Genomic DNA, 22701 nt, shown 5'->3' with positions numbered 1-22701 from the left:
TCATTTCCAATGCACCAAAACACACTAAACCAATGCAGAACTGTTCTACTTGTTGGTACTAATTATACACACCCAACATATTCTTGGGGTGTTACAGTGCAACTGTGGAGGTGATGATGATGAAGATGAAGATGGCTCCTAAAGACGGCCTTACGCTGCTTCCCTGCTTCTACTTTGTGGAGGTGAGGATAATACCTCCATCACCCCTCCATCCCCCCTCTCTCACCTCTATCCCCCCTCTCTCACCTCTATCCCCCCTCTCTCACCTCCATCCCCCCTCTCTCACCTCCATCCCCCCTCTCTCCCCTCTATCCCCCCTCTCTCACCTCTATCCCCCCTCTCTCCCCTCTATCCCCCCTCTCTCACCTCCATCCCCCCTCTCTCACCTCCATCTCCCCTCTCTCACCTCTATCCCCCCTCTCTCACCTCCATCCCCCCTCTCTCACCTCCATCTCCCCTCTCTCACCTCTATCCCCCCTCTCTCACCTCCATCCCCCCTCTCTCACCTCTATCTCCCCTCTCTCACCTCTATCCCCCCTCTCTCACCTCCATCTCCCCTCTCTCCCATCCATCCCCCCTCTCTCACCTCTATCCCCCCTCTCTCACCTCTATCTCCCCTCTCTCCCATCCATCCCCCCTCTCTCACCTCTATCCCCCCTCTCTCACCTCCATCCCCCCTCTCTCACCTCCATCCCCCCTCTCTCACCTCTATCCCCCCTCTCTCACCTCTATCTCCCCTCCATCGCCCCTCTATCGCCCCTCTATCGCTCCTCTATCACCCCTCTCCCACCCCTCTATCGCCCCTCTCCCACCCCTCTATCACCCCTCTAACACTATATCAGTTATCTATCACTCCTATCATCCCTCTTTGACTTCCCTCAATCACACCTATTGACACTCTATCTCCTCAGTTACCTAACAACATGTTGGCTGCATGGGTTACCTAGCAACCAGGCAGCAATGGTTACGTAGCAACATTCTGGGAGCATGGGTTACCTAGCAACCAGGCACCATCGTAGCGTCCTCCATCCCTGTGCTGTTAGCTCCCCATCGTAGCGTCCTCCATCCCTGTGCTGTTAGCTCCCCATCGTAGCGTCCTTCATCCCTGTGCTGTTAGCTCCCCATCGTAGCGTCCTCCATCCCTGTGCTGTTAGCTCCCCATCGTAGCGTCCTCCATCCCTGTGCTGTTAGCTCCCCATCGTAGCGTCCTCCATCCCTGTGCTGTTAGCTCCCCATCGTAGCGTCCTCCATCCCTGTGCTGTTAGCTCCCCATCGTAGCGTCCTCCATCCCTGTGCTGTTAGCTCCCCATCGTAGCGTCCTCCATCCCTGTGCTGTTAGCTCCCCATCGTAGCGTCCTCCATCCCTGTGCTGTTAGCTCCCCATCGTAGCGTCCTCCATCCCTGTGCTGTTAGCTCCCCATCGTAGCGTCCTCCATCCCTGTGCTGTTAGCTCCCCATCGTAGCGTCCTCCATCCCTGTGCTGTTAGCTCCCCATCGTAGCGTCCTCCATCCCTGTGCTGTTAGCTCCCCATCGTAGCGTCCTCCATCCCTGTGCTGTTAGCTCCCCATCGTAGCGTCCTCCATCCCTGTGCTGTTAGCTCCCCATCGTAGCGTCCTCCATCCCTGTGCTGTTAGCTCCCCATCGTAGCGTCCTCCATCCCTGTGCTGTTAGCTCCCCATCGTAGCGTCCTCCATCCCTGTGCTGTTAGCTCCCCATCGTAGCGTCCTCCATCCCTGTGCTGTTAGCTCCCCATCGTAGCGTCCTCCATCCCTGTGCTGTTAGCTCCCCATCGTAGCGTCCTCCATCCCTGTGCTGTTAGCTCCCCATCGTAGCGTCCTCCATCCCTGTGCTGTTAGCTCCCCATCGTAGCGTCCTCCATCCCTGTGCTGTTAGCTCCCCATCGTAGCGTCCTCCATCCCTGTGCTGTTAGCTCCCCATCGTAGCGTCCTCCATCCCTGTGCTGTTAGCTCCCCATCGTAGCGTCCTCCATCCCTGTGCTGTTAGCTCCCCATCGTAGCGTCCTCCATCCCTGTGCTGTTAGCTCCCCATCGTAGCGTCCTCCATCCCTGTGCTGTTAGCTCCCCATCGTAGCGTCCTTCATCCCTGTGCTGTTAGCTCCCCATCGTAGCGTCCTCCATCCCTGTGCTGTTAGCTCCCCATCGTAGCGTCCTCCATCCCTGTGCTGTTAGCTCCCCATCGTAGCGTCCTCCATCCCTGTGCTGTTAGCTCCCCATCGTAGCGTCCTTCATCCCTGTGCTGTTAGCTCCCCATCGTAGCGTCCTTCATCCCTGTGCTGTTAGCTCCCCATCGTAGCGTCCTCCATCCCTGTGCTGTTAGCTCCCCATCGTAGCGTCCTCCATGCTGTCGCTGTACCTGCTGGAGCTCCAGCCCGCCCAGGGGGGGTACCGCTGCCACCAGCCCAGCCTCAGCCTCCCCTACGTGGGCCCGGGCACGGAGGCCGTCCCCCTGCTGATGCTGCTCAGCCTCGCCTTCGCTGGACCCGCTGCCACGGTCGGGACACACAACACAACACACATTACACACACTAGCACGACACAACAGACACACTCAACACACACGCAAGACACAAATAACACAAAACAACACACACACAAGACGTACACAACACACAACATAACATATAACATACAAGAAACACAACACACACACTCAACACTCAATACACAACACACACACAAAACACACAACACACACTCAAAACACACACTCATCACAACTCACACTCAACACCCTTCACTGCTCAGCACGTGGTTGTGATTGGCTGATGTGTTCCAGATCATGGTGGGGGAGGGTTAGGGTTAGGTCTACGCCCTCCACAGGCCCGCAGGGGGCTGCAGCTTCAACTCCTTCCTCAGGAGAACCGTGCGCTTCGTAGGTACAGGAACCCCTAACCCCTAACCCCCTAACCCCTTAACCCCAAACCTCTTAACCCCCAACGCCTAACCCCTTAACCCCTAACCCCCTAACCCCTTAACCCCTAACCCCCTAACCCATAGCCCCTAACCTCTTAACCCCCAACGCCTAACCCCTTAACCCCTAACCCCCTAACCCCTTAACCCCTAACCCCTAACCTCTTAACCCCCAACCCCTAACCCCTTAACCCCTAACCCCTTAACCCCTAACCCCTTAACCCCAAACCTCTTAACCCCCAACGCCTAACCCCTTAACCCCTAACCCCCTAACCCCTTAACCCCTAACCCCTAACCTCTTAACCCCTAACCCCCTAACCCCCTAACCCATAGCCCCTAACCCCTAACCCCTTAACCCCTAACCCCCTAACCCATAGCCCCTAACCTCTTAACCCCCAACGCCTAACCCCTTAACCCCTAACCCCTTAACCCCTAACCCCTAACCTCTTAACCCCTAACCCCTTAACCCCTAACCCCCTAACCCCTAACCCCTTAACCCCTAACCCCCTAACCCATAGCCCTTAACCCCTAACCCCTTAACCCCTAACCCCCTTAACGCCTAACCCCTTAACCCCTAACCCCTTAACCCCAAACCTCTTAACCCCCAACGCCTAACCCCTTAACCCCTAACCCCCTAACCCCTAACCCCCTAACCCATAGCCCCTAACCCCTAACCTCTTAACCCCTAACCCCTAACCTCTTAACGCCTAACCCCTTAACCCCTAACCCCTTAACGCCTAATCCCTTAACCCCTTAACCCCAAACCTCTTAACCCCCAACCCCTTAACCCCTAACCCCTTAACCCCTAACCCCCTAACCCATAGCCCCTAACCCCTAACCTCTTAACCCCTAACCCCTAACCTCTTAACGCCTAACCCCTAACCCCCTAACCCCTTAACGCCTAACCCCTTAACCCCTAACCCCTTAACCCCAAACCTCTTAACCCCTAACCCCTAACCCCCTAACCCAGTGGTTCCCAAACTGTGTGCCGCGGCACACTGGTGTGCCGTGAGGCAAGTCCAAGTGTGCCGTGGGATTTAGTGACAACCATAGCCTACTGCAATATAGTATACAACTATACAAAAATAATTATTTTAATTTACTATATACTGCTTTGAATGCACTCATTCCATAATACAGAGGCAAACTCTTTATCTAAAAACTATTTAAAAAATCCTCAAAGAGGATCCCACATTTCGCTGTTCGCGCAGTTGCGCAGGTGGGAATTTAATTTAGACTGTGACACATCAAAGCCAGTGAGCGCGCTATATATGCCGAACACCTTCAGACCTTAAAAGAGAGGTTTGAGCGCTATTTTCCACGTGTGGCGTACATCGAGGACAATGACTGGATCCGAGACCCATTCAACCAGGAGTCCGAGTCCTCAAACGAGAAGCTCACTATGAAGGAGAGAGAGGAGAGCGCAGAGCTCCGTGCGGACCGCACGCTGAAACTGAAATTTAGTGAGCTCACACTCGATCAGTTTTGGTTGGTTTGTGCATCAGAATATCCAACCATCTCCCACCACGCTATCGACCAACTTCTTCATTTCCCCACCACCTACCTGTGTGAGTTGGCGTTCTCCACTCTTGTTTACATGAAGAACAAGACCTCACGGCTCTCTGTTGAGCAGGACTTGCGAGTGGCCCTCTCCTCCGTGCCACCAAGGATTAAAAAAATCTGTGCGCCCCGACAGGCACATGTGTCCCACTGATTTGTTAGTAGGCAGAATATTTACTAAAAAAGCCTGATTCTAAATGTTACAGTTATAATTTGTGGGTCAGATTCAGGACCATGCAGCTTTCTCATGGACAGTTCTCTGCTGAATTTCTGTTTCCTTTGCCTCACCTGTCTGGTTGAAATGGGTGTGTTTGATTAAGCCCAATTTGATAAAGTTTCAATATTTTTGTGATTTATAAATATTTCATGACTAGAATAGTTGTCTTTGTCACATCTTATTTGGCATTAGTAAATAATTATAAACTTAACAGATAAACAGATGATATTAGTGATAACACGTGTTATAAGGCTATTTTGCACAATAGGTGTGCCTTGAAATTTGTATTTGTCCTTTGGTGTGCCTTGGGCACAAAAAGTTTGGGAACCACTGCCCTAACCCCTAACCCCTTAACCCCTAACCCCTAACCCATAGCCCCTAACCCCTAACCCCTTAACCCCTAACCCCTAACCCCCTAACCTATACCCCCTAACCCCTAACCCCTTAACCCCCTAACCTATAGCCCCTAACCCCTAGCCCCTAACCCCCTAACCTATACCCCCTAACCCCTAAACCCCCTAACCCCCTAACCCATAGCCCCTAACCCCTTAACCCCTAACCCCCTAACCCCCTAACCTATACCCCCTAACCCCTAACCCCTTAACCCCCTAACCTATAGCCCCTAACCCCTAACCCCTAGCCCCTAACCCCCTAACCTATACCCCCTAACCCCTAAACCCCCTAACCCCCTAACCCATAGCCCCTAACCCCTTAACCCCTAACCCCCTAACCCCCTAACCTATACCCCCTAACCCCTTAACCCCCTAACCTATAGCCCCTAACCCCTAACCCCTAGCCCCTAACCCCCTAACCTATACCCCCTAACCCCTAAACCCCCTAACCCCCTAACCTATAGCCCCTAACCCCTAACCCCTAACCCCCTAACCCATAGCCCCTAACCCCTAACCCCCTAACCCATAGCCCCTAACCCCTAACCCCTTAACCCCTAACCCCTTAACGCCTAACCCCTTAACACCTGACCCCTAGCCACTAACCCCTTAACCCCTAGCCACTAACCCCTAACCCTAGCCACTAACCCCTAGCCCCTAACCCTAACCCCTAGCCCCTAGCCCCTAACCCCTAGCCACTAACCCCTAACCCCTAGCCCCTAACCACTAACCCCTAACCCTAGCCACTAACCCCTAGCCCCTAACCCTAACCCCTAACCCCTAGCCCCTAACCCATAGCCCTAACCCCTAGCCCCTAACCCTAACCCCTAGCCCCTAGCCCCTAACCCCTAGCCCTAACCCCTAGCCCCTAACCCATAGCCCTAACCCCTAGCCCCTAACCCCTAGCCCCTAGCCCCTAACCCCTAGCCCTAACCCCTAGCCACTAACCCCTAGCCCCTAGCCCCTAACCCCTAGCCCTAACCCCTAGCCACTAACCCCTAGCCCTAGCCACTAACCCCTAGCCACTAACCCCTAGCCCCTAACCCTAACCCCTAGCCCCTAGCCCCTAACCCCTAGCCCTAACCCCTAGCCCCTATCCCTAACCCCTAACCCTAGCCACTAACCCCTAGCCACTAACCCCTAGCCCCTAGCCCTAACCCCTAGCCACTAACCCCTAGCCCCTATCCCCTAGCCCCTAACCCCTAGCCACTAACCCCTAGCCCCTAACCCCTAGCCCCTAACCCCTAGCCACTAACCCCTAACCCTAACCCCTAGCCCCTAGCCCTAACCCCTAACCCCTAACCCTAACCCCTAGCCCCTATCCCCTAGCCCCTAACCCCTAACCCCTAGCCCTAACCCCTAACCCTAACCCCTAGCCCCTATCCCCTAGCCCCTAACCCCTAGCCCTAACCCCTAACCCTAACCCCTAGCCCCTAACCCTAACCCCTAGCCCCTAACCCTAACCCTAACCCCTAACCCCTAACCACTAACCACTAACCCCTAACCCCTAGCCCCTAACCCCTAGCCCCTAACCCCTAACCCTAACCCCTAGCCCCTAGCCCCTAACCACTAACCCCTAACCCCTAGCCCCTAACCCCTAGCCCCTAACCACTAACCCCTAACCCTAACCCCTAGCCCCTAACCCCAGCCCAATGATGTCGTTTATAGTTAGAACAGAAGGGGTCCCAGTACAGAGCCTTGGGGAGAGTGCAGTGCTCTCTGCCCTCAGGCGTCCATGTGTTCGGGCTGTGACCTCTGCCCTCTGACCCCAGGGGTCCATGTGTTCGGGCTGTGACCTCTGCCCCTAGGCGTCCATGTGTTCGGGCTGTGACCTCTGCCCTCTGACCCCAGGGGTCCATGTGTTCGGGCTGTGACCTCTGCCCTCTGACCCTAGGCGTCCATGTGTTCGGGCTGTGACCTCTGCCCTCTGACCCCAGGCGTCCATGTGTTCGGGCTGTGACCTCTGCCCTCTGACCCCAGGCGTCCATGTGTTCGGGCTGTGACCTCTGCCCTCTGACCCCAGGCGTCCATGTGTTCGGGCTGTGACCTCTGCCCTCTGACCCTAGGCGTCCATGTGTTCGGGCTGTGACCTCTGACCCTAGGCGTCCATGTGTTCGGGCTGTGACCTCTGCCCTCTGACCCCAGGCGTCCATGTGTTCGGGCTGTGACCTCTGCCCTCTGACCCTAGGCGTCCATGTGTTCGGGCTGTGACCTCTGCCCTCTGACCCTAGGCGTCCATGTGTTCGGGCTGTGTGCGACGGCTCTGGTCACGGATGTCCTCCAGCTCTCCACCGGGTACCACGCCCCGTTCTTCCTGACCGTGTGCCAGCCCAACTACACCCTGCTCAGTGTCCCTTGTGACCTCAACCCCTTCATCCACCAGGACATCTGCTCCGGGCACGACCGGCACGCTATCCTCACCGCCAGGTACGCTAACCCGGGTACTAACCAGCACTAACCCTATCACTACTACTACTACTAACCCTAGTACGAAACCAGTACTATTAACCCTAGTACTAAACCAGTACTATTAACCCTGGTACTAACCAGTACTACTAACCCTAGTACTAAACCAGTACTACTAACCCTAGTACTAACCAGCACTAACCCTATCACTACTACTACTATTAACCCTGGTACTAACCAGTACTACTAACCCTAGTACTAACCAGTACTACTAACCCTAGTACTAAACCAGTACTACTAACCCTAGTACTAAACCAGCACTAACCCTATCACTACTACTACTATTAACCCTAGTACTAAACCAGTACTATTCATCCCTGGTACTAAACCAGTACTATTAACCCTGGTACTAAGCCAGTACTACTAACCCTATCACTAAACCAGTACTAACCCTCTCAGTAAACCAGTACTTACCCTAACCTACGCTAGCTAACCCTAACTAACCATAACCTACCCTAGATAACCCTAACCAACCATAACCTACCCTAGATAACCCTAACCAACCATAACCCACCCTAGATAACCCTAACCAACCACAACCTGCCCTAGCTAACCCTAACTAACCCTCTTCTTCTTACACAGGAAGACATTCCCATCCCAGCATGCAACTCTGGCAGCCTTCGCTGCTGTTTATGTTTCTGTAAGTACAACACACACACACACACACACACACACACACACACACACACACACACACACACACACACACACACACACACACACACACACACACACACACACAAACCATCTTCAGTCTCCATGTAGAATATAAGAACATAACATTTGTAACTGTGGAAATTATAACATCAAATAACATATGTCCTGGTACCAGGGGCCCTGACTCTCTCCTGGTACCAGGGGTCTGACTCTCTCCTGGTACCAGGGGCCTGACTCTCTCCTGGTACCAGAGGTCTGACTCTCTCCTGGTACCAGAGGTCTGACTCACCCCTGGTACCAGGGGTCTGACCCTCCCCTGGTACCAACGGTCTGACCCTCCCCTGGTACCAGCGGTCTGACTCTCCTGGTACCAGCGGTCTGACCCTCTCCTGGTACCAGCGGTCTGACTCTCTCCTGGTACCAGGGGCCTGACTCTCTCCTGGTACCAGGGGCCTGGCTCTCTCCTGGTACCAGGGGCCTGGCTCTCTCCTGGTACCAGGGGCCTGGCTCTCTCCTGGTACCAGGGGCCTGGCTCTCTCCTGGTACCAGGGGCCTGGCTCTCTCCTGGTACCAGAGGTCTGACTCTCCTGGTACCCGGGGCCTGACTCTCCTGGTACCCGGGGCCCGACTCTCTCCTGGTACCAGGGGCCCGACTCTCTCCTGGTACCAGGGGCCCGACTCTCTCCTGGTACCAGGGACCCGACTCTCTCCTGGTACCAGGGGCCCGACTCTCTCCTGGTACCAGGGGCCTGACTCTCTCCTGGTACCAGGGGCCTGACTCTCTCCTGGTACCAGGGGCCTGACTCTCTCCTGGTACCAGAGGTCTGACTCTCTCCTGGTACCAGAGGTCTGAATCTCTCCTGGTACCAGAGGTCTGACTCTCCTGGTACCAGGGGTCTGACTCTCTCCTGGTACCAGGGGTACCAGCGGTCTGACTCTCTCCTGGTACCGGAGGTCACCGTCTGACTCTCCTGGTACCAGGGGCCTGACTCTCTCCTGGTACCAGCGGTCTGACTCTCTACTGGTACCAGCGGTCTGACTCTCTCCTGGTACCAGGGGCCTGACTCTCCTGGTACCAGCGGTCTGACTCTCTCCTGGTACCAGCGGTCTGACTCTCCTGGTACCAGGGGCCTGACTCTCTCCTGGTACCAGAGGTCTGACTCTCCTGGTACCAGGGGCCTGACTCTCTTCTGGTACCAGCGGTCTGACTCTCTACTGGTAGCAGAGGACTGACTCTCCTGTTCCCAGTGAGTCTCTCCTGGTCCCAGTGGGTCTCTCCTGGTCCCAGTAAGTCTCCCCTGGTCCCAGAGTCTCTCTCCTGGTACCAGAGGTCTGATTCTCCTGGTACCAGGGGCCTGACTCTCTCCTGGTACCAGCGGTCTGACTCTCCTGGTACCAAAGGTCCCAGTAAGTCTCCCCTGGTCCCAGTAAGTCTCCCCTGGTCCCAGAGTTTCTCTCCTGGTACCAGAGGTCTGATTCTCTTGGTACCAGGGGCCTGACTCTCTCCTGGTACCAGCGGTCTGACTCTCCTGGTACCAAAGGTCTGACCCTCCTGGTCCCAGTGGGTCTCTCCTGGTCCCAGTGAGTCTCTCCTGGTCCCAGTGGGTCTCTCCTGGTCCCAGTGAGTCTCTCCTGGTCCCAGTGAGTCTCTCCTGGTCCCAGTGAGTCTCTCCTGGTCCCAGAGTTTCTCTCCTGGTACCAGAGGTCTTACTCTCCTGGTACCAGAGGTCTTACTCTCCTGGTACCAGCGGTCTGACTCTCCTGGTACCAGAGGTCTGACCCTCCTGGTCCCAGTGGGTCTCTCCTGGTCCCAGTGAGTCTCTCCTGGTCCCAGTGGGTCTCTCCTGGTCCCAGTGGGTCTCTCCTGTTCCCAGTGAGTCTCTCCTGGTCCTCAGATGTACCTGGACCAGGCGGTTCCGGCTTGCCCGCGGCTGCTGAAGCCGGTCCTGGTGTTGGGGTTCTGGCTGGCGGCCGGCCTGGCGGGGCTGACCCAGGTGACGCAGCACCGCAGCCACGCCCACGACGTCTGGGCTGGGGGCCTCATCGGGGCCTTCATCGCTGTCTACCTGGTAACTAACCCTCACCTGGTAACCATTAACCGTCACCTGGTACAGACTAGCCCTCACCTGGTAACCACTAACCGTCACCTGGTACAGACTAACCGTAACCTGGTCACCACTAACCCTCACCTGGTAACTAACCCTCACCTGGTCACCACTAACCCTCACTTGGTACAGAATAACCCCCACCTGGTCACCACTAACCCTCACCTGGTACAGACTAACCGTAACCTGGTCACCACTAACCCTCATCTGGTAACTAACCCTCACCTGGTCACCACTAACCCTCACCTGGTACAGACTAACCCTCACCTGGTGACCACTAACCCTCACCTGGTACAGACTAACCCCCACATGGTCTCCTTCTCCTGGTCCACAGGCCTGTCATGCTGTGGGTAACTTCCGGCCCCTGGAGGCGGCGGCCCCCGGGGGCCCGGCCCCCCCCCGACGCCTTGAGGGCCCTCGCCGAGCGCGGCCACGACTCGGTCTACAACAGGGACCCGCCTCCGCCTCCCAGAGCAACGACCAGATCTGTGGGGCCCCCGGTGGGGCGGAGGGGGCCCCCGGTGGGGCGGAGGGGGCCCCGGGGTCGGGCGGGGGGCCCGCGAGGGGGGGGCCCGCGGGGGGCCTGCAGAGGGCCAGCCTGGAGGCGGAGCTCAGGGCCCCCAGGGAGACCATGGTGACCATGGTGACCTTCAGCCACACCCTGCCCCGCGCCGGCCAGGCCCCCAAGGAGCCGGGGTCGGCATGGCAACAGAGAGCGACGGACCCGAAGGAGAGAGGGGGGCACTGAGGCGGCCCAGGGCCCCCCAGCGGTGAGGCGGGGCCCGGGGGGGCACGGCCCCGATGCCGGGGCCCCCGCTGTGTCCCCTAAGAGCACCCTGACGCGGGCCAAGTGGCTCGCCATCACGGAGAAGAGCCGCGCCCCCCTGGGCGCGGCTCTTCTCCGTGATAGAGATAGAGATCTAACCCTAACCCGTTAACTAGGGAATAGAGATAGAGATCTAACCCGTTAACTAGGACATAGAGATAGAGATCTAACCCGTTAACTAGGACATAGAGATCTAACCCGAACCCGTTAACTAGGACATAGAGATCTAACCCTAACCCGTTAACTAGGACATAAAGATAGAGATCTAACCCTAACCCATTAACTAGGACTTAGAGATCTAACCCTAACCCGTTAACTAGGACATAGAGATCTAACCCTAACCCTAACCCGTTAACTAGGACATAGAGATCTAACCTTAACCCGTTAACTAGGACATAGAGATAGAGACCTAACCCTAACCCATTAACTAGGACATAGAGATCTAACCCTAACCCGTTAACTAGGACATAGAGATAGAGACCTAACCCTAACCCGTTAACTAGGACATAGAGACCTAACCCTAACCTTAACCCGTTACCTAGGACATAGATATAGACCTAACCCTAACCCGTTAACTAGGACATAGAGACCTAACCCTAACCCGTTACCTAGGACATAGAGATAGAGATCTAACCCTAACCCGTTAACTAGGACATAGAGATCTAACCTTAACCCGTTACCTAGGACATAGAGATCTAACCCTAACCCTAACCCGTTAACTAGGGCATAGAGATAGAGAGCATAGAGATTATACTGAAGTACAAGCTCAGAAGACGATGGACAGGTTCATGTGAAGCTCAGTGGTCTGAGGCTCTGATCAGTGACCTACTGGTCACTGGTCCTACTGGTCACTGGACCTACTGGTCACTGACCATACTGGTCACTGTCACTGGACCTACTGGTCACTGTCACTGGACCCACTGGTCACTGGACCTAATGGTCACTGGACCTACTGGTCACTGTCACTGGACCTACTGGTCACTGTCACTGGACCCACTGGTCACTGGACCTACTGGTCACTGTCACTGGACCCACTGGTCACTGTCACTGGACCTACTGGTCACTGACCATACTGGACACTGTCACTGGACCTACTGGTCACTGGACCTACTGGTCACTGACCATACTGGTCACTGTCACTGGACCTACTGGTCACTGTCACTGGACCCACTGGTCACTGGACCTACTGGTCACTGTCACTGGACCCACTGGTCACTGGACCTACTGGTCACTGGACCTACTGGTCACCGTCACTGGACCTACTGGTCACTGGACCTACTGGTCACTGTCACTGGACCCACTGGTCACCGTCACTGGACCTACTGGTCACTGGACCTACTGGTCACTGTCACTGGACCTACTGGTCATTGTCACTGGACCTACTGGTCACTGGACCTACTGGTCACTGTCACTGGACCCACTGGTCACTGTCACTGGACCTACTGGTCACTGACCATACTGGACACTGTCACTGGACCTACTGGTCACTGGACCTACTGGTCACTGACCATACTGGTCACTGTCACTGGACCTACTGGTCACTGTCACTGGACCCACTGGTCACTGGACCCACTGGTCACTGGACCTACTGGTCACTGGACCTACTGGTCACTGTCACTGGACCCACTGGTCACCGTCACTGGACCTACTGGTCACTTTCACTGGACCTACTGGTCACTGTCACTGGACCTACTGGTCACTGGACCTACTGGTCACCGTCACTGGACCCACTGGTCACTGGACCTACTGGTCACTGGACCTACTGGTCACTGTCACTGGACCCACTGGTCACTGGACCTACTGGTCACTGGACCTACTGGACCTACTGGTCACTGGACCCACTGGTCACCGTCACTGGACCTACTGGTCACTGGACCTACTGGTCACTGTCACTGGACCTACTGGTCACTGGACCTACGGGTCACTGTCACTGGCCATACTGGTCACTGGCTATACTGGTCACTGGTGTTTTAATCGCTAACAACGGCCATCAGCAGGCAATGTACTACAGTATATATATATATATTTATATATATCTCTAGATATATAGATATAGATATTTCTACACACACACATATTTCCACACACACACACATATATATATATATATATACATATATATATATATACATATATATATATATATACATATATATATATATATACATATATATATATATATACATATATATATATATATATGTATATATATATATATATATATACATATATATATATATATATACATATATATATATATATACATATATATATATATATACATATATATATATATATATATATATATATATATATACACACACACACACACACACACACACCTATATATATATTATTTATATATATGTATGTTTTATATATATATATATATATAGATAGAGATATATATTTATAGAGATATATAGATAGATATCTATCTATTATATATATATATATATATATATATATATATATATATATATATATATATATATATATATATAAATATAGACATAGATATAAATCTATCTATATATATATATGCATATAAAACATACATATATATATAAATAATATATATATAGGGTTATGTAGAGATATACATAGAGATATATAGAATCTATCTATCTCTATAGAGCGTCCCCCTTGGGGACACGCTGACTCTGGCCTCCTTCTTAACAACATCGCTAAACAAGAGAGAGGCCGAATCCCCCTGGACCAGCACTGACCTGCTAGCCCCAGCACTGACCTGCTAGCCCCAGCACTGACCTGCTAGCCCCAGCACTGACCTGCTAGCCCCAGCACTGACCTGCTAGCCCCAGCACTGACCTGCTAGCCTCAGCACTGACCTGCTAGCCCCAGCACTGACCTGCTAGCCATATAACAGATCTTCCCATTGCACTTCTCTGTTAGCATTAACACTGATCTGAAAGCCATAGTAATCGACTGCTAGCCAAACACCTGCAGCCTTAGCATTGAGTCTCAATACCAGTCTGCTAGAATGTGTATTTGTTGTAGCAGACTCAGGGTTTATGGGAGGGCGTTCTGCTTGATGTGCTACCGTGTATGTTTATCACATGTAGAGCATGTGCTTGGTGCTGCTCAGAGCTAGTGAAAATAAAGTAATGTTATAAAGTCATTCTACTGTTATAAAGTCGTTATACTGTTATATTCTACTGTTGTAAAGTCATTATCAAGTCATTCTACTGATATAAAGTCTTGCTATAAGGTCATTCTACTGTTATAAAGTCATGTTATAAAGTCATTCTACTGTTATAAAGTCATTATCAAGTCATTCTACTGTTATGAAGTCATGTTATAAAGTCATTCTACTGTAATAAAGTCATGTTATAGTCATTCTACTGTTATAAAGTCATTATTAAGTCATACTGTTATAAAGTCAGGTTATAAGGTAATTATACTGTTATAAAGTCAGGTTCTACGGTAATTCTACTGTTATAGTCATTTTATAAGGTCATTTTACTGGTATAATTTCATTATACTTTTATAAAGCCATTCTACTGTTATAAAGGCATGTTATAACTAGAGCTGTCAAGCGATTAAAATATTTTATCGTGATTAATCGCATTAATGTCATACTAGTTAACTCACGATTAATCGTGATTAATCGAAATTATTTTTCTATGCTAAATATCCCTTGATTTTTTTGTCACATAATTCTTCTCATTTTAATTCTCATATCAACATGGTGAAGTGCATCGGCTTGCCTTGTGCAAATGATTTTTTATTGATAACAACATTGGCATATACTGATCAAAACAGGACGATACAAAAAGAGCCTATAGTGCAATTAAACGACTGCCTTGAACAAATGTCATTTGAACATAGCAGTCAGGCTACTGCTTCTTTGTTTTGAGCCAAATAAAAAATAAAAAAATTCTGTGGGGCGTTAAAATAAAATTTTTAACGCCGTTAAATTTGGTTTGCGTTAACGTCGCGATTAACTGACAGCTCTAGTTATAACGTCATTAAACTGTTATATTCTGTTATAAAGTCATTCTACTGTTATATTCTACTGTTATCAAGTAATTATACTGTTATAAAATCATTCTATTAATATTAGGTGATTCTACCGTTATTAAGTAGGATTCTACAGTTGTATTCTAAAGTTATAAAGTCATTCTGCTGTTAAAAAGTCATTATAAAGTCGTTCTTCTCTTAGAAAGTCATGATAGAACGTCATTCTACTGTTAAAGTTGTTGCATGTTGAGTTTATTATTTAAGAAACCAATAAAGCCTTCAGTTAGCGAACAACCTCAGAAAACGGTGTAAAGTCAGCCCCTTTACTGGGTAAACTCGGTAAACTTGGTAAACTCAGCCGACTTACTGGGTAAACTGGTTAAACTCAGCCCCCTTACTGGGTGAACTGGGTAAACTCAGCTGTCACGGGCGCTGGCCGGGACAGCAGCAGTGGGGGAAACGAAGGAGCTTGGCGAGGCACTGGGGCACTGAAGTCCAGGGGAACAGAGAACTAGTGGTCGCAGCGACCGGGAAAATGTCCAATAGGAAGTCCAAAAAACGGGAGGGAACAATGCAACTTACGGGCAAGGGCCAGGGCGAGGGTAGGGGCAATGTCAAGGGCAAGGGCAAGGCGGGGTCCTGGGCAGAGCACGGCCTTGGCGTGGAGCAGCGTGGTTCGGCTGTAGCGTAGCGTAGCCGAGGCAGGCGCAGTGTGGCTTTGCTGTAGCAGGAGTTGCGTGACTTAGCGTGGCTTGGCTGTAGCTTTGTGTGGTGTGGTGTGGTGTGGTGTTTAATTGAATATCCCGTGGTTGATTGGTAAACAGCCACTGATTGGTAATCAGCCAAAGGTGCGCTGGTGGCACAGCATGCCAAAAACCAGGAGCGGAGTGAGGCATGGCTTGGGCACAGTGACGGCAGGTAGCAGGAGGGGAAACCCGGCATAGGACACACACACACACACGCACACGCACACGCACACGCACACGCACACGCACACGCGACACACACACACACACACACACAAACACACACACACACACACACACACACACACGCGTGCGCGCGAGTGGGCGTGTCTCAGCTGCACCAAAGGCTCCGAGGTCCCGGATCAACTCAACCCCGCAGCCCCCCCCCCCCCCCTCGGAGCCGCGTTATATGGAGACCAGAGACCAGAGCCGCGGTACCGTAAACCAGAGTGCAGAGCTGCGGTACCGCAGACCGGAGTCCAGAGCCGCGGTACCGGAGACCGGAGTCCAGAGCCGGGGTATCGTAGACCGGAGGTCAGAAACACGGTGCCGAAGACCAGAGCCGCGGTACCGGAGACCGGAGATCAGAGGCGCAGTACCGGAGGAGAAGCCTCGCTGTGGTCCAGGACTCGCTGAGGGAAGAGGAAACAACAGCGCACGATTTGCGCAGTGATGGAGTAAGTAGCCCGTCCGGGTCCGGGTCCTGGTCTTGGTCCTGGTCCTGGACCGGTCCCTGATTTAGTTTAATAGCAAAGAATGCTAACTCAACCGTTCTATATAACCTATACATTCAACTATGTTGCATATAGAACATACATTAAACTAGGATCTATATAGACTATAACATTGATTTAACTATACGTTGTATCGACTATAACATAGATTAAACTATATGTTGTATAGACTATAACATAGATTAAACTATATGTTGTATAGAGACAATAACGTCGATTAAACTATATGTTGTATAGACTATAAAATATACATTCAACTGTATGTTGCATACAGACTATAACATATACATTAAACTATAGGTTGTATATTGACCATAACATAAACATTATACTATGTGTTGATTATAGACCATAAGATATACATTAAACTATATGTTGTATATAGAAAATATACATTAAACTATATGTTGTAAATAGACTATAAAATATACATTTAACTATATGGTTAACATGGAACACATGCATTAAACTAGCCTATATGTTGTATATAGACTATAAGATATACATTCAACAATATGTTCTGTGTTCTAGGGCTCCAGATGTACAACAGGAGAAACTGCAAGGGGCAGCAGTAAGTCTGTCTGTCTGTCTGTCTGTCTGTCTGTCTGTCTGTCTGTCTGTCTGTCTGTCTGTCTGTCTGTCTGTCTGTCTGTCTCTCTCTCTCTCTCTCTGTGTCTGTCTGTCTGTCTGTCTGTCTGTCTGTCTGTCTGTCTGTCTGTCTGTCTCTGTCTCTCTGTCTCTGTCTCTGTCTCTGTCTCTGTCTCTGTCTCTCTCTGTCTATCTCTGGGGGATGTCTCACTGCGGGGGTCTCCCAGTTATATATAATAAAGAGGTGTTAGGTGATGCTAGGTGGCGCTAGGTGATGCTAGGTGATGCTAGGTGCCACTAGGTGATGCTAGGTTATGCTAGGTGGTGCTAGGTGATGCTAGGTGGTGCTAGGTGATGCTAGGTGATGCTAGATGACGCTTGGTGGTGCTAGTTGATGCTAGGTAGTGCTAGGTGATGCTAGGTGATGCTAGGTGATGCTAGATGGCGCTAGGTACCGCTAGGTACCGCTAGGTGATGCTAGGTGGTGCTGGAGGCTGAGGCTGCTGTCCTGTTCTGCAGGAGAGGAGGAGACAGACAGAGACAGAGGAGAAGAGGAGGCAGCTGGAGCAGTACCGGAGACACCTCCAGCACATCAAGGTACCGCCCCCTTCCTCCCTCCCCCCTCTCCCCTCGTTAAGGTGTTGTGGTGTTGGGTAGACTGACGTGTTGTGTAGAGTGACGTGTTGTGTAGACTGTGGTGTTGTGTAGACTGACGTGTTGTGTAGAGTGACGTTTTGTGTAGACTGACGTGTTGTGTTGCGGTCCAGTCCGCCACGCTGCGGGAGCGCTGGCTGCTGGAGGGGGCGCCCCCTGCAGGCGGGGAGGAGGAACGCCAGCTGGAGAGCAGCATCAGCAGGTGACACCACCTCTGTCTGTCTGTCTGTCTGTCTGTCTGTCTGTCTGTCTGTCTGTCTGTCTGTCTGTCTGTCTGTCTGTCTGTCTGTTAACCCTCTCACCTGTCTGTCTGTCTGTCTGTCTGTCTGTCTGTCTGTCTGTCTGTCTGTCTGTCTGTCTGTTAACCCTCTCACCTGTCTGTCTGTCTGTCTGTCTGTCTGTCTGTCTGTCTGTCTGTCTGTCTGTCTGTCTGTCTGTCTGTCTGTCTGTCTGTCTGTCTGCCTGTTTCAGACTGGAAGAGGAAGTGCTGTGTTTGGAGTCTGGAAGTACAAGACCATATGAGACTGTAAGAACACACACACACACACACACACACACAAACACACATACACACATACATCCATCCATCCATCCATCCATCCATCCATCCATCCATACATACATACATGCATGCATACATACATACATACATACATACATACATACATACATACATACATACATACATACAGACATACTCACTCACTCACTCACTCACTCACTCACTCACTCACTCACTCACTCACTCACTCACTCACTCACTCACTCACTCACTCACTCACTCACTCACTCACTGTGTCTCTCTCTCTCTCGCTCCCAGATGATTGGGTACTCAGTAAAAGGTGATGTATTATTAATGTGATTATTAATGCTACAAATGTTATTAAAAGTATTCTTACTATAGTTACATTTAGAATAATATTAACATTGTTGTTATACACAATACAATGGATGTTATTAGTCTTCATATAACAATCATCCTTTGATCAATATGAATTGTTTTATTATTATTAATAACAATGTTCTCCGAGATGTGTCCTTCCCTAACCCCTCCCCTATCCTAGAGGTGGGCGGAGCTGACCTGACAGGTGGGTTTGGACAATGATGCATACTCATATTAATGACGTTAATATCAATCACACAAAACGTTATATGAAGCAAGTGGCTTATTTAAAGTTAATGTTCTCAAGGTTTATCTAAAAAAGGTTAGCAAGGTTTATCAGGAAAAGGTTACCATGGTAACCGCGCCTCTCCTGGCCGACAGCGTTCTCAGACGGTGGGACGTTGCAGCCCTCTGACGGTGGGACGTTGCAGCCCTCTGACGGTGGGACGTTGCAGCCCTCAGACGCTGGGACGTTGCAGCCCTCAGACGCTGGGACGTTGCAGCCCTCTGGCGGTGGGACGTTGCAGCCCTCTGACGGTGGGACGTTGCAGCCCTCTGACGGTGGGACGTTGCAGCCCTCTGGCGGTGGGACGTTGCAGCCCTCAGACGGTGGGACGTTGCAGCCCTCTGACGGTGGGACGTTGCAGCCCTCTGACGGTGGGACGTTGCAGCCCTCTGACGGTGGGACGTTGCAGCCCTCAGACGGTGGGACGTTGCAGCCCTCTGACGGTGGGACGTTGCAGCCCTCTGACGGTGGGACGTTGCAGCCCTCTGACGGTGGGACGTTGCAGCCCTCAGACGGTGGGACGTTGCAGAGCTCTGACGGTTTGAATCAGCGGCAATCTTCTGCTCCTCCGGACTCTCTGTTGAAAGCAGGTCAGTCCGGTACCTGGTTAAGCTAGTTTGGCTGGTGAAGATGGTTAAGCTGCTTTAATTGCTATACTTTACCTTGTACCCAGTTAGGCTGTCCTATTGTCTAGTGGGCACTTGTTTAGCTAATTGACCTGGTTTAGCTGGTAGCTGGTTAAGCTACTAGCTGGTTTAGCCAACTTACCTGGTTCATAACATTAACTGGCCCAGAGCTCCTGGTTACCTGTCTCACCACACCTGTCTGTCTGTCTGTCTGTCTGTCTGTCTGTCTGTCTGTCTGTCTGTCTGTCTGTGCGCATGCGTGTGCGCATGCGTGTGCGCGTGCGTGTGTGCAGCCATGTACTCCGTAGAGATCAGGGTGGAGCGGGACCGGGCGACCGGGGAGACCAGAGTCCTCTCCTCCAACACGCTGCTTCCTGTTGACCTCTCGCTCCACGGGGTCAAAGTCTACGAGGACCGGACCCGAGGTGAGCCCCTCTAGGTCCCCAGGGTGGAGGTCCCCAGGGTGGAGGTCCCCAGGGTGGAGGCTCCCAGGGTGGAGGTCCCCAGGGTGGAGGTCCCCAGGGTGGAGGCTCCAGGGTGGAGGAGTCAGCACCGTCGCTCTGGTTGGCTGGAACTGTTAGAACAGGAAGGCCACAACCATATTAGGATATTGGCACCACCTGCCCAGGTCAGGTGGTGCCACCCTAACACCACCCTAACACCACCCTCCCACCGGGAGGACATCACTGCCTCTAACCTACAGGAACCAAAGCCTGATCACACTAACCTCACCTACTGACGTGGTTCTGACCAGTAGAGGAGACCTTCAGTACTGACGTGGTTCTGACCAGTAGAGGAGACCTTCAGTACTGACGTGGTTCTGACCAGTAGAGGAGACCTTCAGTACTGACGTGGTTCTGACCAGTAGAGGAGACCTTCAGTACTGATGTGGTTCTGACCAGTAGAGGAGACCTTCAGTACTGACGTGGTTCTGACCAGTAGAGGAGACCTTCAGTACTGACGTGGTTCTGACCAGTAGAGGAGACCTTCAGTACTGACGTGGTTCTGACCAGTAGAGGAGACCTTCAGTACTGACGTGGTTCTGACCAGTAGAGGAGACCTTCAGTACTGACGTGGTTCTGACCAGTAGAGGAGACCCCTGTGTGTTTCTTCTGATCTAACTCAGTGTTTCTCTCCCAGTGGTCCACGAGGTCAACGGGGAGAATGATGTTCAACCACTGAGCTTCTTGGAGGTGGAGGATCTCATCCTGAAGGCCGACCAAGTGTCCATGGAGCCGCACCCTGCTGGCCCCGCCCCCACCCACCACCCTGCTGGCCCCGCCCCCACCCACCACTCTGCTGGCCCCGCCCCCGCCCACCACCCTGCTGGCCCCGCCCCCACCCACCACTCTGCTGGCCCCGCCCCCGCCCACCACCCTGCTGGCCCCGCCCCCGCCCACCACCCTGCGGGCCCCGCCCACCACCCTGCGGGCCCCGCCCCTACCCACCACCCTGCTGGCCCCGCCCCCGCCCACCACCCTGCTGGCCCCGCCCCCGCCCACCACTCTGCTGAGGCCCCCGCCCACCACCCTGCTGGCCCCGCCCCCGCCCACCACCCTGCTGAAGCCCCCGCCCACCACCATGATGGCCCCGCCCACCACCCTGCTGGCCCCGCCCCCGCCCACAACCCTGATGGCCCCGCCCACCACCCTGCTGGCCCCGCCCCCGCCCACCAACCTGATGGCCCCGCCCCCAGCCGGCCCCCTGCCTCTGGGATCCAAGAGGTCCCTCAGAAGTCTCGTCAGAAGTCTCGTCAGAAGTCTCGTCAGAAGCCTCGTCAGAAGGCTCCTCAGAGCCCGGTGGAGGCCAGGGGCCCCCAGCCGGAGGCGGAGCTGGCGGGGGCCAGTGAGGAGCACCCTGTGACCATGGTGTTCATGGGGTACCAGAGCGTGGAAGACCAGGACCAGACCAGCAGGGTCCTGGGGCTGGAGGGCACCGTGACGGCTGAGCTGGTCCTGATAGAAGACAATGAGGGGAGGACCCCCCCGGGGGCCAGCCCCCAGGGGCCGGAGGGCGAGCCCCTGGTGGGCGGGGCCTCGGTGGGCGGGGCCTCGGTGGGGGGGCCCTCGATGGGGGGGCCCTTGATGGAGGGGCTCTCGGTGGGGGGGGCCTCCAAACAGACTGTGGAGCCAAATGGCCGCAGCCTTTCCTCCAGCCTGCCCCACCCCAAGGCAGCAGAGGGAGGAGCCTCAGAGGGAGGAGCCTCAGAGGGAGGAGCCTCAGAGGGAGGAGCCTCAGAGGTCCACCAACAGGAGAGGGAGAAGCAGCCGTGCAAATGCTGCATCATTATGTGACTTTTTGTCTTCCACAACTCAGACAGACAAGCCCTTCGCAGGCCTGGTCCACCCTAACCCTAACCAACACTAACCCTAACCAACACTAACCCTAACCCTGGTCCACCCTAACCCTAACCAACACTAACCCTAACCCTGGTCAACACTAACCCTAACCCAGGTCAACACTAACCCTAACCAACACTAACCCTAACCCTGGTCAACACTAACCCTAACCCAGGTCAACACTAACCCTAACCAACACTAACCCTAACCCTGGTCAACACTAACCCTAACCAACACTAACCCTAACCCTGGAGGAGAGAGAGGAGAAGAGAGGAGAAGAGAGGAGAGAGGGAGGGGAGGAGGGGAGAGAGGAGAGGAGGAGGGGAGAGAGGAGAGGAGGAGGGGAGAGAGGAGAGGAGGAGGGGAGAGAGGAGGGGGAGAGAGGAGAGAGAGGATGGGAGGAGGGGAGAGAGGAGAGGAGGAGGGGAGAGAGGAGGGGAGAGAGGAGGAGGAGAGAGGAGAGGAGGAGGGGAGAGAGGAGAGGAGGGGGAGAGAGGAGGGGAGAGAGGAGAGGAGGAGGGGAGAGGAGGAGGGGGAGAGAGGAGAGGAGGAGAGAGAGGATGGGAGAGAGGAAAGGAGGAGAGAGAGGATGGGAGAGAGGAGAGGAGGACAGAGAGGATGGGAGAGAGGAGAGAGGAGGAGAGAGAGGATGGGAGAGAGGAGGGGAGGAGGGGAGAGAGGAGGGGAGAGAGGAGAGGAGGAGGGGAGAGAGG

At 53.0% G+C, this 22701-nt stretch overlaps 2 protein-coding genes and 1 long non-coding RNA gene across 3 annotated transcripts; all 3 read left to right on the top strand.

Annotated features, from left to right (window-relative positions):
• plppr3b (phospholipid phosphatase related 3b) lies at nucleotides 1-11216 on the top strand. Its single transcript, XM_060066688.1, is given in 9 exon segments — nucleotides 1-182; nucleotides 2339-2512; nucleotides 2798-2897; nucleotides 7329-7524; nucleotides 8146-8203; nucleotides 10116-10289; nucleotides 10660-10721; nucleotides 10723-10772; nucleotides 10775-11216. Coding segments are annotated over 9 exon segments (1182 nt in total). The 5' UTR covers nucleotides 1-113; the 3' UTR covers nucleotides 11074-11216.
• A 2656-nt stretch (nucleotides 11217-13872) lies between these two features.
• Nucleotides 13873-14508, top strand: LOC132468859 (uncharacterized). Its single transcript, XR_009528285.1, has 2 exons — nucleotides 13873-14305; nucleotides 14381-14508. It is a non-coding gene; the product is annotated as an uncharacterized LOC132468859 (long non-coding RNA).
• A 1772-nt stretch (nucleotides 14509-16280) lies between these two features.
• Nucleotides 16281-22234, top strand: palm1a (paralemmin 1a). Its single transcript, XM_060067394.1, has 11 exons — nucleotides 16281-16555; nucleotides 17144-17183; nucleotides 17720-17797; nucleotides 17968-18056; nucleotides 18326-18380; nucleotides 18675-18696; nucleotides 18919-18942; nucleotides 19119-19613; nucleotides 19943-20074; nucleotides 20790-20947; nucleotides 21251-22234. Exons 1-11 carry the CDS (start codon nucleotides 16551-16553, stop codon nucleotides 21941-21943), a joined length of 1791 nt encoding a protein of 596 aa, XP_059923377.1. The 5' UTR covers nucleotides 16281-16550; the 3' UTR covers nucleotides 21944-22234.
• Nucleotides 22235-22701: the final 467 nt, after the last annotated feature.

Source organism: Gadus macrocephalus, chromosome 12 (assembly GCF_031168955.1).
Source record: "Gadus macrocephalus chromosome 12, ASM3116895v1".
Lineage (NCBI taxonomy): Eukaryota > Metazoa > Chordata > Actinopteri > Gadiformes > Gadidae > Gadus > Gadus macrocephalus.
This window is presented reverse-complemented; position numbering and strand designations above follow the sequence as displayed.

Coding starts and splice junctions, on each gene's coding strand:
- palm1a (XM_060067394.1), top strand. Junction 19,614..19,942: donor GGACTCTCTGTTGAAAGCAG/GTCAGTCCGGTA, acceptor GCGTGTGTGCAG/CCATGTACTCCGTAGAGATC. Junction 20,948..21,250: donor CCGCCCCCACCCACCACTCT/GCTGGCCCCGCC, acceptor CCCGCCCACCAC/CCTGCTGGCCCCGCCCCCGC.